Raw genomic sequence first — 15,443 nt, forward strand, 5'->3', positions numbered from 1 at the left:
CATTCTTTATATTCTTCCACTTCATCTTTCCCATTTTTAATGAAGATGAATTATCCAGCAAATGCTATAGCTTTCCGTGCAATATCAAAAGTTTCCAATACTCTCGGGTAAATATTTTAGCATTTCCGGATGCTAAACTTTGCCCTCCTCGGTAGCAAGCGATTTCTAGTGTGGGATTCTGATTTGAATTCTAAATTATTCGCTTCGCTGGCTTTGAATTTTTGAACACCTTTTTTTGCAATGGTCATGATTTTACATTCCAGTCTCCTGACAATCCTAATCAGAATTTTCTTCACTCTCAATGAGTGGAAGTTGTGAGTAAAAAAGACTACCAGAAAAATCTCATTTATTCTGGCACGCAAAAAAAGTTTCTACAACTCCTTTACTATTCTATTTTCTTTCTTTTTTTTCTCTTCCTCCCGCCATTTTTATTAGAATAGAATTCCTTTTTTCACTCAATCTACTGTTCAAAACGTTAAAATCTATTTAGCGGTGTGTTTTAGACATCTATTGTATTCTGAAGAAGACGATATTTTGAGACGAAAAATTGAGAAAAAAAGAGGCTTTTCGAATGTCAAGGAGTTTTTTCTTCTTTTCGTTTTGCTCTGAGCAAATAAAGGCGTGAGAGGGTCCGTTCACAAATTCGATTTCCTCACGGACAGAAGGAGTCTGTTCTATGTATCAGTTGGACAAAAAAAAATTTTCACTTCGGGTTTTTTTTTTGTTCGATCATATATATTTTTGGTCATTCGTGTTTTGTGACAATATTGTGAAATTTGTGAAATACAAAAATTTTAGTTTTAAACGCCAATCAAGGGCTTGCCTGCGATATGAGTAGTTTTGGAGCTTTTATACATTTCAAACAAATTTTTTTCAATTGTTTTTAGACTTTACGCTTTCAGAAAGGGTTTCCATAGGTGCCATCGGTCTAGTTTTTGACTGTGTAGCATCAGTTGGTAGTGTCGTGGATCCTCTAAAATTGCTCCCAAGTTAAAAGGGGCCAGACAGCAAAATTTTCGGGGAAAATTTCAGGGAACGTGTGATTTGCCGTCGCGGTGTTTGCACCTAAAGCACGCAATCCGACGCGCAAACTTTTTATATTTTTTTATTTTCCGACTTCATTTTTCCAAATTTTAAACGACTTTACAACTTAAAAAACGGTTTTTTGTAATTTATTGTAAAAATCATATAAAATAGATTTTTTTCGTAAGTTTCCGGTTCAGCCGAATGATTATTTTGTCAGTGGCCGTGTTTTTCAAAAATATGAAAAAAAAATTTTCTCCGATTGCCGTTTCGTCTTTCTTTCAACTGGTATTATTTTCAACAGTGTTTCTTATCTCGTAGCTAGGCTTTGACGGCACGCTGACGTACCGAAAATTCCCATTCCAAAAATTTTGAGTTCCAAACGTTGAATCCAAAAGAGACAAGCTAAGAAAAAAGGGAACCATCAGCGGGGATTGAACCTCCGACCTTCTGAATGCTAACCTAGAGCGTACCCACTACACCACGCGTGTGAGAGGCGACGACCGCGTTGATTTGTCTTATGAAGCGACGCCGCTGCAGCAAACGAGTGAGGAAATTACGGTCAGAAAAAAAAAGCATCTTTTCGTCGGTGTAGTGTTTTTTTCTGGTTTTTAATTACAAAACTATACTTATACTTTAGAGTTACTTCTTTTGAGAAAAAATAAAAATTTTGAAAATTTTGATGTCTCCCCTCCTTTAAAATTATGCCGAAACCCCCAAAGATCTCCAAGATGCCAATACTAAAGCGTTAAAAATCAAGTTTACAAGATAAAATTTTCATTTTTTTTTCAGAACAAGATTGACATACCGTGACCCATCAATATAATGATATCCCTTTAATAAAATGATACCTTCTAACTTTTAACTTTATATCAATTTATCTTGATTCCATTAACAAACTGTTCACTAACAAACTTTTTCTGATATTACAATCAATATTTTGTAAGTTGACCACTTCTCGATATCTTTCTTACGAAATGAGATATATTAGCTCCAAATGAAAGGTTTCATTTTATTAGAGTGTAATTGTTCTACCTCTCAACTCACAATTACTTCATTCGATACTAATTTTGTCCCATTGTTCTGTTCAAAACCTCCTACCCATTTTCACAATGCCCACACGATTTGATTTCACGCCTTTTCACTCAAACGGGTCCTCCCCACCCCCATGTGATACAACATCCGCAGACATCTGGAGGGAGCACCCCCCTGGTCCCTTGGAAAAAAAAAAACTTTTCCTTCCCCCCACGCCGAACTCTGATATCCATCTTTTTCTATCTTCTTTTCACATTTTTTTAGATTTTGGGGTGTAGGAGGATGCCAAAAGTGAGAACAGCAACTTGTTCCTTCCTTAGCCAAGTTTTTTTTGTGCCAGACTGTAATTATTTTAGTTAATTCTTATCAGACTCTGTAATTATTTTTTTTCTATTTTTTTTTCTCACGTATTTCAATTCTCCCGTATTTCAGTATTTACTTTTCAGAGAAATGTGGGCTCACCATCTAGTGATCCCTCTTCTGCTCCTAATAACAACTGGACAATGCAACATTGACAAAAGCCCTGCTATGTTATCCCACTACATGAATCTCCTGTCATTCGGTGAATCTTGGCTCGCTGCCACATTTGATATGAGCTCTAATGGAACTTTTTTCATCGCTCAGAATAGCGAGCGTCGATTGGAAATTGGATTCCGCAATAAAACAGTAAGACAAAACTTTAATTTTTTGAATTTGAAAAAATTTTCCAGCTGTACATGGTTTTACCAATCAGCAAGTCCAAAATCGAGACCAGAAACTGGATGAAACGATATGTCATTGATTTCGACAGCGTTGGAAAAATCGGACCCATCCTAGACTTGATTGTTACCTTCCAACACAATCACATCCACGTTTACGATGCGTGTGATGAGATTTTTGCTGGATTCGAGCCCCACCTAGAGCTCAGGTAATCGATAATTAATTTATAAATTAAGTTTGACTTTTTTGTTCAGTCTGGTTCATGCCAAAACTAAAATAGTGGAAAATTGGGAAGGCGCACAACCAATAGACTTTGGAATCGGCTCTGGTTGGCCGATTGGACAGAAATGTAGGCAAGGTGGTGCCAAGAAGAAGTATGCGGATTCGTATTCCGAAGAAATCGAGAAAAGCTCCCAACATGTGAGTCATTTATTTTCTACTCAGATCTCTGATCGGTTTCGAAGGAGAAAAGAAGATGAGAAAAAAAAACTCGTATCCCCCTATTCCATTCATTAAGTTTTTTCTCTTCCCTTTTTCTCTAAATACGTTACGTTTGCTTTTGATAGAATGCTAATTTATTCTGGCTATTTGGCGCGTCACGTTTTAGTGCTTTGAGTGACAATTGGAAGAGAAGGGAATATGGAAAAGCTGATTAGAATTTTTCCCGAGGATAGAAGCTTTCAAGTTGAGTGAATAGTAATAGGTGTGGGATCACTGAGGAAAACTTCGAAGTTTAGAAAAATCGGCAAATTCGAATTGGGGCGGTTGAAGAATAAAAATGAACCGATAATATTGGAAATGATCAATTATCTCTGTTTTTATGAAACATCAGAAATCTATCAACTGATAAAGTATTGGTGATATTATGATATATAATTTATCCTTCAAAATTTATCAGTCATTTTTCTTATATTTTCGGCAATTGTGACAATTGAGTCTGAACTACAAGAGTGGCTTTCTGATGAAGTGAAATATTTGCCTCTATATGTGCGATTTGAGCTTGATTATCTCGGTTCCATGCAAAAAATATCAAAAATGGTGAACGGTTAAATTATTTACCATAATATCACCAACATTTTCTTAGTTGACAGATTTTCGCCATCTCTCAAAGGAACCGAGATAATAGATCTCAATCAAAACGTATAAGGCGAGCTTCTAATATAGGCAATAAGATTATTGAGCTCATGTAAAGGGTACTACAAAATAGCTGATCTTTAACATTAACATCTAGACCACATTCAAGGACTCCGACGAAATCTTCTTCGAGCAAATTGTGGTCTCTCCTCCAGGATTCGATGGATGCAAGGTACCGCCTCCCCTTTTCGAAATATTGAAAATCGATATTTTAGGTCAATAATGAATTGCTCATGATCAATGAAACCAAAATTTTGGATTGCAACATTTGCACTTGTTTGTCCAGGTTTTTCAATAAATCTTCAACAAAATACATCTTGCCTTGTTCCAGAGATGATGTCGTTTGCCGAGCGATTGATTGCCCGGCAGTGACTTGCAAGAATCCAATGATAAAGAAAGGTGGTTGTTGTCCGGTTTGTGGAGAACAGGTACCAACTAAAAAGGCTTCTTGAAATTAATATTCGGATTTTTAGTGCTTTTATGAAAATCACAAAATCGCAAATGCCCATGGAGAAGTGTTCTGGCCAGGAGACTGTTATCGGTGTCAGTGTTGGGATACCAAAGTGGAGTGCTCCTCAGAGTAAGCATAAAAAACCCCGGCTTTTTACCTTTCAATTCCAGATACGCGACGTGTGAACCACCAGGCTGTCCAGATGAGGATTGGGTGTACAATGAGAAATTCAATTGTTGCCCTCGATGTCGTGACTTTGCACGTTTCTGTGCTGTCAATCCGTGTCATAAGGACGCGTCGTGCACCGACTCGAAACGAGGACCTAAATGCTCGTGTAACACGGTTGGTACTCCCACGGGAGACTAATAGGACAATCATTGGTTTTCAGGGCTTCCAAGGAAATGGCACGTATTGTGAGGACATCGACGAGTGCGCTTTTTCTCAGGACGCACGCGAACAGGTTGGTAGTATTTTTTTTTTGGAATATCTAGTTTTAGATTCATATGATCCCTAGAGGCCAAATGATTTTTTGTTTTTTGGAAAAAAAAGAAAAATATATATTCTATAGAGAAAAAAGTGAGATAACTATGAATGACGAGACCTCTGAGAGATGTCTGACTATGTTTTTAAATCTCTTCTTTCAGCTCGGCGGCTGTTTGGCGGGATCCATCTGCCGCAATATTCCTGGCAGTTTCAAATGCGACTGCATGCCTGGCTACCAAATGATCGGAGAACACACATGCCTTCCGTTGATCCGAGTGTAGCCGAGCTAGTCCTCAAACCTATCTGGCCGTGTAGCTTCCATCCGTTGTTTCCTCAATATCACCCTATCCTCTGATAGAGGCGCCGAGCACGGGTTGCCTACCCAAATTTTCCTGAACTTATTGATTGATTTCTATTATTTTTTGAATCCCGCTTTTCGCTTCTTCTAGCATGTTTTTTTTAGTTGTGCCAAAAGCTATTCGCCATCTCGGGGACATAAAACCTATTCAACTGGATGCAAATTTTGCAAAAATAAAACTTTTTTCTTCTCAAGTACTCAAACATTTATATCGGGTTAGTAGTAAAAAGAGGTGTCAAGCAGATATTGAAAAGAGAAAGAGTCGAAAAAAGAGCAATACGGAAAAGGAAGAAGACTACCACGCATCTATAATACAACAGGGAGAAAGAAATCGAACATTTGAAAGAAGGGAAAATAATTGAAAGCTGAATCAGAAAGTTCTGGAAGACACAAAAGGCAGGCGCAGACACAAAAGAAAGGCACCAAGTAGAAGTGTAAGTGTTTCACAATGAAAGGCAAGTAAGTAATCAATTATACAAGTTTTTGAGTTGTTAAGAATGAGCACCCTTTGCATTGTGTAGTTAGAATTAAGGAGAAGTAAAGCGCTAGAATATATTATGGAGATTTTTTGGTCATGTTTTTTTAGGAAAGAATAAAATACTAAAAAGGTCCCAGTAGAAATGGAAAATAATTTTAAAAAAAAATTAATATGAAACTCAAAAATTCAAATATCATCGAAATCTTCAAAATCCTCGGCATCCGCAATCGGCGGTGCTGCACGAAGCATATCAGCCACATCAATCTCCTCATCATCGGTTACTGTAGGCAGCTTCTCGGCAACTTTGATCCCCAACTTGATCTTATTCTTGTTCTTCATCTCCTCTAACACCTTCTTACGTGGTTTTGCCATGAACAAGTCGAGATCTTCCTCCTCACCCAATGAGTACTCGTCAGAAGAGGCCTGAAAAATTTGTATATACAAGTGAAATTGGAGTACGATGTCATTGTGCATGTGATGAATAGGGTGTGGAGATCTTCGCTGACAAGTTCTGATTCCGGGGGCTCAAATGGCACAAGGATCATATGGATCACATCATTATTTTCAGAGAAAATTGAGGATACTAGCTTTTCTTTGTTGTTGAGGGTTTCAAAGTTTGTTTGAGAGCATAACCTCCTCTACTTCGAACTTACTAAATCCTTACCTGCCCTGGTCGGCCCTAGGTCACCATCAGTCCAGAGACTCGACACTTCTGTTAATGTTAAATAATTTTTCTGTTGAAATGATCATTTTGAAGTTTTGGAGCTTACGAAATTCAGCGGGAATTTCTTCTCAAAGTATTTCAATCCACGAATTGAATTGTTCTCAAAAAATGACTATTTCAAAATGTTGACTACAAAAACCACATGATGTAAAGCTCATAAATTAGAATGCTACCTTCTATACTAAATATGTTTTGTTATTTCTTATGAACTTACCCCAGTGATTATTTTTTTTCTTAATTTGAGAATCTCTCTAGTGTGTATTATGTTTTCACGGTTTTGAATTTTAATGAAAGCTATAATCGTGCAAAAACAATTTAAAAAAAGTAATTTTGTTCATTACATAGTTACCGTATTTCTTTTCCTAGAAGCCCACTAAAACCGTCAACTTTAGGCTCAATTATCTCAATTCTCATGAAAGCTATCAAAAATGTGTCATATGACGATCAAATTCATCAATTGACAACTTTTCCTTTTTTTCTATTTACTCTCTTTCAAATCAATCATTCCAGAAGAAAAAACAAAAAACGGCCAACCGGACCTCATAGGTCTCATAATTGCTTTTTGAAATTATTATACCTACCTTATAATAATCATCACCGTTCACCGCTCGCTCAAACTTTTTCAAGAACGCCGAATTGTCGGGCGGCTGGTATTCCGGTTCGTTCGGCAGTTCGCTGAAAGTGAAAATTTATGTTCAATTTGTCATCATCATCATCCAGGTTTCAATTCCGACAGAGGCCAGAAGATGTTTGGTTCTATTCCACCTCACTGGTAGTTTCCGGCCAATTTCACTTTCACCCAGACACAAAGTTTCAAGGATAGGTCAATTAGCCTATGTGGTGTGTTTCTGTCTTTTGCCAAACAATTTACGAACCGACAATTTTTTTGTTGTAATTTTCTAGTCACTTATTCTACATATTCACATTGACATCATCATTAGTCCTACTTCTTCTGTCTTTCTGATTTTGCGCCACATCTCGAGACATGCCGTCTCAAGATGAGATATATATGAATCTCAATTTTCCTAACTTACGGAGCAATAGAGTGGTCGATAATCGCCGCAAGCTCCCGCTTTTTTCCGTAGTTTCCACTCCTCTTCTTTTTCTTGAACACCTGTTTCTTCGCATATTTCACATTGCTGTTATCCTCCTCGTTGGCGGAGCAGTCTGATTCTCGATTGCTGGTTGATCCTTCATCTGCAACGATTTTTTGTTTGATTTTTTAACTTTTTCATGTTGAAACACACCAACAAAAATTTTACGGCACTCCTGGATGTGATTCCCGGTGACCAAAGCTTTTGCAGTTTGATAAAGGTGAGTGGCCGATTGAGGTGCTCCGAAAAACTGAGCACGCAGCGATTCCAAATGCTCGCGTTCAAAGCGATCGCCAACTTTTTGGAATAGGCCACTGACTGGTACTGCAACTCCATTTGGAATTGAAGCATGCTTCTCATCAAAAGCTAGTAGAGCTAGGGAGACACGGTGAGAGACGATGTCAGTTGGAGATTCGATATCCGCTACGGCAGTGACTTCCTTGAAAATTTTTAGTAAATTTTATGATGTAGAATTCAAAACCTATAGACTTTTTAGCTAGAATGAAACTTTAGAAAATAATTTCAGAGAGGAATTCTGCCCAAAAACTATAAGGAACACGAAAGAAAAAATAAAACTGCTAAAAATTTCCAAAGTTAAGATTTACCGTAAAACTTGGGATAGAAGGACCCCTAATTTTTACATTGAGGTAATTTATGGCCTGATGAATTACTCGGCCTGATGAATTATTTATCAAAATGTCACTTTTGTAATGTCTTTTACAGGAATTGAGACAAATGAGCTCAAAATTGACGGTTCGATTGAGCTTCTACTAGAGGAAATACGTTAGTTGATAATTAGGTTTTTTAGTTTGATTTACGTATTTTTCCAAAATTGAGAAACTTGGAATTTTCAAGTTTTACTGATAATTTTTGTATCTCATAATTCAGCTCAAAAATTGAAAAACTATCCTTAGAAACCTCATTTCTGAGTTTTTTTTTGACAAAAAACTTGTCGACTTTCTTTTTCCTTGTGTACCCATATGCGTGAAATCTGAGTCCCCAAACGGCACTCAGCAGCGCTTTTCTTGTGAAATACCCCCCATTTTCTTCTCTCTCAGAGCAACCACTCTTTTATAGTTTCATTTCATTCTTTTTTTACCTTCCAATCCGTATCATTGATGCTCGTATGAATCATCACTCGATCTTGTTCGTCGGCGAGTCTCTTCTCGAGCTCCTGAAACAACATGGATGATTGGATTAGATTACAACGTACGCTGATAAATAAATATCTCTCCATTTATCTTTCTCTCTGAATTATCACCTTGATCTTGTTCTCGTCCAATCCGATGAACTCTCGGATAGCGAGACTTAGAATATCCGGACGCTGGCGGGCCACATACGCCATTGAAGCGGGCACATTGATGCTGGTGTTATGCATACCAAAGTTTCTCGAAGCCGCCGAATTCAGCTTCTGAAAATGAATAAATATATAGAGACATGGGTTTTGAGGGTTTCTTTTAAGTATCAAATGCATAACGCTTCTTCTGGTGTTTTTTCTATTGCGACGCCTTTGAAAGCATACGCACATAACGCCTCAATGATTGAACATTTATCGAATTAGAATGGGTTGGAAGAGGGGAAGCGAAAACTACTCAAAATAAATGCATGAATTGGTATATAGTGAACGTTAATGGGAAAGCTATTCAGAAACGATCATTACGCCAGTATACCCAAAAAAAACAGACGACCCGACAGGTTGTCCAAAACCAGTCATATAATTAGGTGTAGCGGATTTCAAAAAAAAAAAAGAACGGTTATCCCCCAGACTTACTTCACTAAGCGATTCTGTAACCAGAATATTCCTAGTTTTGTTTGGCACTGCACGTAGTGTGTCGACCTGCGAACGCTTCGGGAACTTTTCGGTGACTGTCGGTGAGATTAGATGAATCACGCCGTTCATGCCAAATACCTATAATTTGATTAGATTAGAATTCATAGGTTTTGAATGGAAGTGATAGTTTTACATTAAAGGGAAAGAATAGATAATAAAGCTGCTATGAAATTTAATGAGACTTTAGATAAAACTGATTTCTTTGGAAAAAATGAAGCTTTAAAAACATGTACAGGTGAGTCATATGAATATACTTTTTATTCACCTTGTATGAACATTCATGGTCAATGTTTGTTTTGACTCATACAACTCATACGATTGGAACCTTTTGATAAGCATCAAAAATAGCTAAAGTTATGCTAAAAATAGTGGGCGAACGGCTACAGTAGAACATGCGCAACAGTATTTTATAAAAATAAAAGCACGTTTTCAAATGTACAGTATTGCTTAAAAATATATAAAACAACCGATTGTTGAGTCGATTTCCGGCTATTTTGGTCATTTACAGGAGTCTGGAGCTCGGCTGTCAAATTTCCAAGCACATTGAATATTTGGAAGGATTTAAAACAAACCTAGGTTGATAATTTCGTAATTACATAATTTTTCAAAATTCCTTGTTTTCAGTTATTCACTGATTTCTGAAGGACACTTTATTTTCTCGTGTTTTTTACTGAAAAGGTGAAAAAAGGTAGGTGTCCCTCAGAAATCAGCAAATAACTGAAAAACTAGGAACTTTTCAAAAATTCTGGGAATGCAAAGTTTGCAATCTAGGTCTGTTTCATAACCTCGGAACAATTTAAAATGATCCGAAACTTGGCAGCCAAGCTCCAAAATCCTGAAAATGATGAAAATGACCAAACTTCGAACATGTAATACGTTTTTGTATACCTTATTAAAAGGTACCGTATGTAGAATATATTTTGAGGAAATAAATCAGAATAATTCTATGTGCTGGTTTGTGGCTGGTTTTGTAGACACAGCTGTTTCAAAAAATGACCAATAGAGAAATTTGAAAAAAATTTTAAAAAGTTGAAACTCACATTCTCCGCAAAAATCTTCGTTGTCTTGGCCCAGTCCGGCAGCACGTCGCTTTTTCTAGCCTCCACAACCAACGGATTCCGATCGTAGTCCTCGGTGTGCACTTTAAAAATAAGTCCCTCTTCTATAGCACTGATTTTGAAAAGAACCGCTAGAACCTTCCAAATGTCGTCTTCGGGCGAGTCAATGTGCAGCTCCCCAAGGAGTGGAATTCCCGAGTATCCTGACAATACAGAAGATGTATGAACTCATTCTTTATGACAATCGTTGTCGTATTTTCCCTAGAGATATAAGAAAAAAAGACAAACCTTTTGAAGTGAACGAAATTCCTCGACCACTAAACACAAAGTTCTTGAGTTCTTCTACGAGAGAACGGATGAGGCTTTCTGATGATGTTCCAGAGTCGCGGTATACGTAGAATAGAATCTTTTCAGTCATCACCCTGAAATTTGAAACATCATTTTTTGAGAGAAGGAAGTGAGGGCGCGGGATTTTCACAGAAAATGCAAAGAAAGAATAATTCACCATGATATTATTTGAAATAAACTGCTCCATCTGGTATTCATAAATATGAATTCATATAAATCATAAAATGGCAAGGAACCACGCAAAGGAAATAATGTGATAGATGGACGGATATATTGAAAAAGTGATTCATCGAGTTTCGTTTTCTTGACGAATTCGGTTTTGTTTTCGATTTACAGCACGTATATAGGAAAACGGTTGGGGCTTACACTTTTCGTCTTGTTTCTTGTCAAAAGTTTGTCATATTGCTTTACGAGATCAGTTTTCATCTTTTTGTCTTCATTTTCACCGCATTGATATTTTTTTTCTCCTCTTCCTTTCACCTTTAAAATTGCGAATAATAGCTATATAAGTTAATACTCAAAAAATAGGAAAATTGGCGAATTTCGTAAAGTAGGGAACCAACTAAAAAGTTGTCATATTTCACGACGACGAACAGAACACAAAATGGCGGAAAAAGAAGAAAGCAAAACGCAGACAGAATAATCTAACACAAACGTCTTGCTCTAGTAGTGGTCATTTTCAAACAACAATTGGTGTATGCTCCAAGATTTTTGGTAGTGCTCCATTGGCAGAAGGAAAAAAGAAAACTTTACACGAGGGGCGACAGCGCGTGCCAAAATAAAATTTACTAATGGATTAGGCACGGCTTTCGTGAGAAGGATATATGTGCGTGTATCTCTAGTAAAATTAGATATAATAGGACAACACGCACACGAACAAAATGGGCGAATGGAACATTTTTGGGGCGCTACACAAGCGAGAGAGTCCGAGAGGGCGCGTGCACTCGGCTGGTCATTGTGAACCCTTTCCCCCAAGCCTTTTCTTCATTCGCAACTTTCCAATTGTATCATTCGCCGTCCGAGCCAACTTCAGTCGCCGGTCATCCGTGGGGTGGCCAGAAGTTGGGTCGTTTCCTCTCAAAAGCCGTGTACTATTTTTTTTTCACTCGTCCTGTGACGCTTCACTCGCGCACAGATGCAGATGCCCGCTGTCATTTTATTGATTGTGGCGGAAAAAAAAGCGAAAAAGCGAAAAACGAGGAGTAGGAGAAAATGGGGAGAGACCAAACGAAATGCGGAGTGCGACACAGAGACATTGGCAATTGCAAAAGAGAGAGGAGAACGAGTGGAGGGTCGCGTGTGTAGAGTGCGCGTATCGTGTATATGCTATGCGGTGAGGCAGGAGAGGCATCGGGCGGCCTCCCCGGGGCCCCCGCGGTGCGCACAGGCAAAAACGGCGACACTGGCCGAGGCGAAGAGGCCGCAGAGAAAACATGTTCGCGGTTCAGCTAGACAACACGCAGGCCCTATCCGCCGGTCCGCGCACGCGTGTACTGCGCGCTTTTCCAGCGGCATCCTCCTCTTCCTCCCTCTTTTTCCTTCCTTAAACTTCTGGATCACAATAGAACCTCACTTTTTATTTTATCTATTTTTCGCTTTTTCTCTTTTCATATCCTCCTTTTACTCTGCGGTTCCTCTCCGACTCCTCTCCGACTCCTCTCCGGCTCCTCTCCGGCTCCTTTCTCCATTTTTAGAATAGAGAGAGAAGAATCAGTCGCGGTGGCGATGCTTACAAGTGGGCACCCCTCCCGTCTTCTTCTCCCTACAGAGTGACCCGTCGTCGGGCTCTATTGCCGAGACGGCCCTCGTTTTAGCGACGGGCTCTGCCGCATTCCTAAGGCAGACCACGTAGAGCCACCCTTTTCGTCTTTCTCTCTTCTCTCACACCCCGTTACTGAAGAAGCAGCACCATTGGCCCCTCCCAGTTAGTCACGACTCAAGCCCTATTTTACTATATTGCTCTTATCTGTTACTTCTTCTCCTTCTTCTTTTTCTACATCGTTGCCGTGTCTTCATCATCACCAATCCATCCACGTCTTGCTCTTCATCTACTTCTTCATATTTATTTTGACCTTCCGCCCTTGTACTACTTGTGTGTATGGCCCCGAGATATATCTCGGGCCCCCGTGAAAACCAACAACGATTCTGTTTGTCAGACTATCGTCGTCCACCACCGGAGCAGGCCTTTGTTGCCTAGCTCAGCCACGATAGGATTATGGAGATCGAAAACATCGTCGCCAATACAGTCTATATCAAGGCACGAGAAAGTGAGTTGTCTTATTCATCTTACTTTTGTAATAGACAATAATATGGTAAATCGGAAAAAAATAACAAAGCAAAAAATTGAATTTTCAGGTGGTGGCCAGAAAAAGGGGAAGAGTAAAAAATGGAAAAATTATCTACAGTTTCCGCATTATACAGAATGCATACCACAGAAAAAGGAAAATGGAGAACCACCACCGGAACCAGAGTAGGTTTTTTTTGCTCAAACATTTTTTTATAAAGTTCACCTATTCTCAATATTTTATTTAGTCTTTTCATGTATAGCTTTCTCTTAGTGAGAACCGGAAATGCATATATATGTTGGAAGGCGATGAATTATTTGGTGTACCCTTTTCAGTTATGCATTCGTCGTTGAGAAGCAACCTATCGGCAAGTTGCTATTTCACGAATTCTGCCAGGCGACAAATCCGCAATATCATCAGTGCTGTCAGTTTCAAACGAAGGTGAGGAAGATGCTTTTTTCTCTTATTTTTTTTTCTTTGCGCCTGAAATTTGAGGACCCATCCAGCAAGAGATAGCTCGTCCCATTAGGTGTCAATTTTTTTCTCCTTGGACGCTCGTGTTATTAGTAAGGCGGGACCGGCGGTTTTTGTGAGATGGGAGGATGAGAAGCGGCTCTTTTTCGCAGCTCCTCTCCGTTTATGTTTGTACATGTGTGCATGTGCATGTGAGAGTACTTTTGACAAGAGAAGAAGTTTCAATGAATCCGTGCTAATTAGGAGCGCTTCTTCATATTTTACCCACTTTTAGATTAAATTACAGAGTCGAAAATTGAGAAACAATGTTTAATTGGATTGATTCTAAGTGTGTAGGCGGCTAGAAAAGAAAATGAAATCCAGAAACCAATGATTCTCCCTTCTCAAGGCGTTCTTTAACCGCTATGGAATAGAATTTCCGACTCATTTGCGGGGTTTTTCTTGCATTTTACTAGAAATAAGAAGCTTCCTGGAGTCAAATTGGTCAAAACTATTTCAGGTAGAAGAGTATGAAACATCAGACGACGATGGGCAATCCAGGAGGGACCTAGCGTCGGCAATCGTAGCCCTCCTATCATCAAAAAACGATCAAGATCTATCGGTATGTTTTTGTTACCCTAAATATTTTCATTTTCTGACAATTTCATTTCCAGTCTTCAATAGATGAGGAAGTGTGGTGTGCCTTTCTGAGCGACGAGGTAATATCAACATGTATATCAACGGCAGACTCGGCAACACATGACAGTGAGCCGAGGAGTGATATATTTTCGGAGCCATATAGGTGAGACTTGTTTTGCAATAAATACAATTTTCCCCTGTTTTTGTCCTAACCGAATTTTGTTGTTCGACGAATACTCGAGATAATCAGAATTTTGTTTTTTTTCTCCATAATAAAAACATCGAGAAAAATGAGTAGTAGTAACCTTATTCGTAATCGAACGAAAAATCCACGCTTCTTATTCCGGCCAAGCTATCTTGTTAACTGATAACAAACTGATAACAGATTACAACATTTTTAGTAATCAGTGTACAAAGGTTGCGGAAACAATTTTGTCAGCATGTTTTTCGAGTTTTGTCTAGACAGGATTGCAACAAAAAAATAAAACACGGAGGCAGATGTTTTTCCAGAGACGGATAGAGATAGAGAGAGCTTTTGAATGAAACAACATGCCCGTAAATCAGGCACAGAGGTAAAACAGGATCCAGATGAAATATTTCTAGACAGAAATTGGACCTGGTTTCATATAAGGGAAGAATAGAGTAGTTTTGAAAACGTAGACACAAGAAAAAATCGTTGTGTACTTGGAAATTAAAGTTTTAAACCAGCAAATTTCAACATATGAAAAATCAGAAAAATACAAAATACCGTATTTCTAATACAAGCCCACACAAACTGTCAACTTTGGGCTCAATAATCTCGATTCCTGTAAAAGATGTCAAAAATTTGTCAACTGATAAAATATTGGTAATATTATGATAAATAATTTATCAGCTTGCAAAATTTTGATAGCTTTCATAGAAATCGAGATAATTGAGCTTAAAGTTGGATGTCCGGTTGGGCTTCTTTCAAAGAAAATTTGGTAGTCAAATTCAATAATACTCAGAATCGGCATTTCCAAATTCGCATTTTTTTTCTGACAGCAAATTCAGTAAGTTTTCAAGTGTTCAAATTTCGCAGAACCAAGCTATTAAAGGGGGACTCCGGTCAAATTTTTTATTGCATTAGATTGTGTTAAAAGTTATCTATTTTCCGAATATTATTGCGAAAAAATTCAAAAAAAATCCGAAATCCCTGAAAAACGCCATTGAAAAGGGAAAAAATTCAAAAAAAGGTGCCGCCGAGGGACGAGGATTTTCAGTGAGAAACCTAGGCCACGCGAGCGGCGCGACTTTCTTAACGGACAATTTTTCCGGATTTTTTTCGCTTTTATCTCCGACAAAAAACGTTGAAAAACACTTTCGGCCACT

At 38.4% G+C, this 15,443-nt stretch overlaps 3 protein-coding genes across 3 annotated transcripts in view; 2 read left to right on the forward strand and 1 right to left on the reverse strand.

The window, feature by feature from the left end:
- Window positions 1-2,508: 2,508 nt before the first annotated feature.
- Window positions 2,509-5,106, forward strand: CBG01945 (the record flags this gene model as incomplete). The annotated part of the gene is made up of 10 exons (XM_002643702.1): window positions 2,509-2,724; window positions 2,769-2,965; window positions 3,012-3,177; window positions 3,989-4,063; window positions 4,107-4,177; window positions 4,223-4,319; window positions 4,365-4,471; window positions 4,513-4,684; window positions 4,731-4,802; window positions 4,987-5,106. The coding sequence occupies 10 exons, from the start codon at window positions 2,509-2,511 to the stop codon at window positions 5,104-5,106; spliced, it is 1,293 nt and encodes a 430-aa protein (XP_002643748.1).
- Window positions 5,107-5,847: 741 nt separating this feature from the next.
- On the reverse strand, window positions 5,848-10,786 carry CBG01946 (the record flags this gene model as incomplete). The annotated part of the gene is made up of 9 exons (XM_045238994.1): window positions 5,848-6,084; window positions 6,967-7,060; window positions 7,420-7,582; window positions 7,633-7,918; window positions 8,579-8,653; window positions 8,741-8,890; window positions 9,173-9,388; window positions 10,351-10,571; window positions 10,657-10,786. The coding sequence occupies 9 exons, from the start codon at window positions 10,784-10,786 to the stop codon at window positions 5,848-5,850; spliced, it is 1,572 nt and encodes a 523-aa protein (XP_045091983.1).
- Window positions 10,787-12,931: 2,145 nt separating this feature from the next.
- Window positions 12,932-15,443, forward strand: part of Cbr-grk-1 — a gene marked incomplete at both ends in the record, with an annotated part of 9,840 nt that continues 7,328 nt past the window's right edge. The window contains 5 exons of the mRNA XM_002643704.1: window positions 12,932-12,983; window positions 13,072-13,171; window positions 13,337-13,442; window positions 13,975-14,076; window positions 14,129-14,256. Of these exons, the coding sequence (XP_002643750.1) occupies window positions 12,932-12,983; window positions 13,072-13,171; window positions 13,337-13,442; window positions 13,975-14,076; window positions 14,129-14,256 (488 nt within the window). The remainder of the gene's footprint in view (window positions 12,984-13,071; window positions 13,172-13,336; window positions 13,443-13,974; window positions 14,077-14,128; window positions 14,257-15,443) is intronic.

Source organism: Caenorhabditis briggsae (assembly GCF_000004555.2).
Source record: "Caenorhabditis briggsae complete genome, chrX, whole genome shotgun sequence".
Lineage (NCBI taxonomy): Eukaryota > Metazoa > Nematoda > Chromadorea > Rhabditida > Rhabditidae > Caenorhabditis > Caenorhabditis briggsae.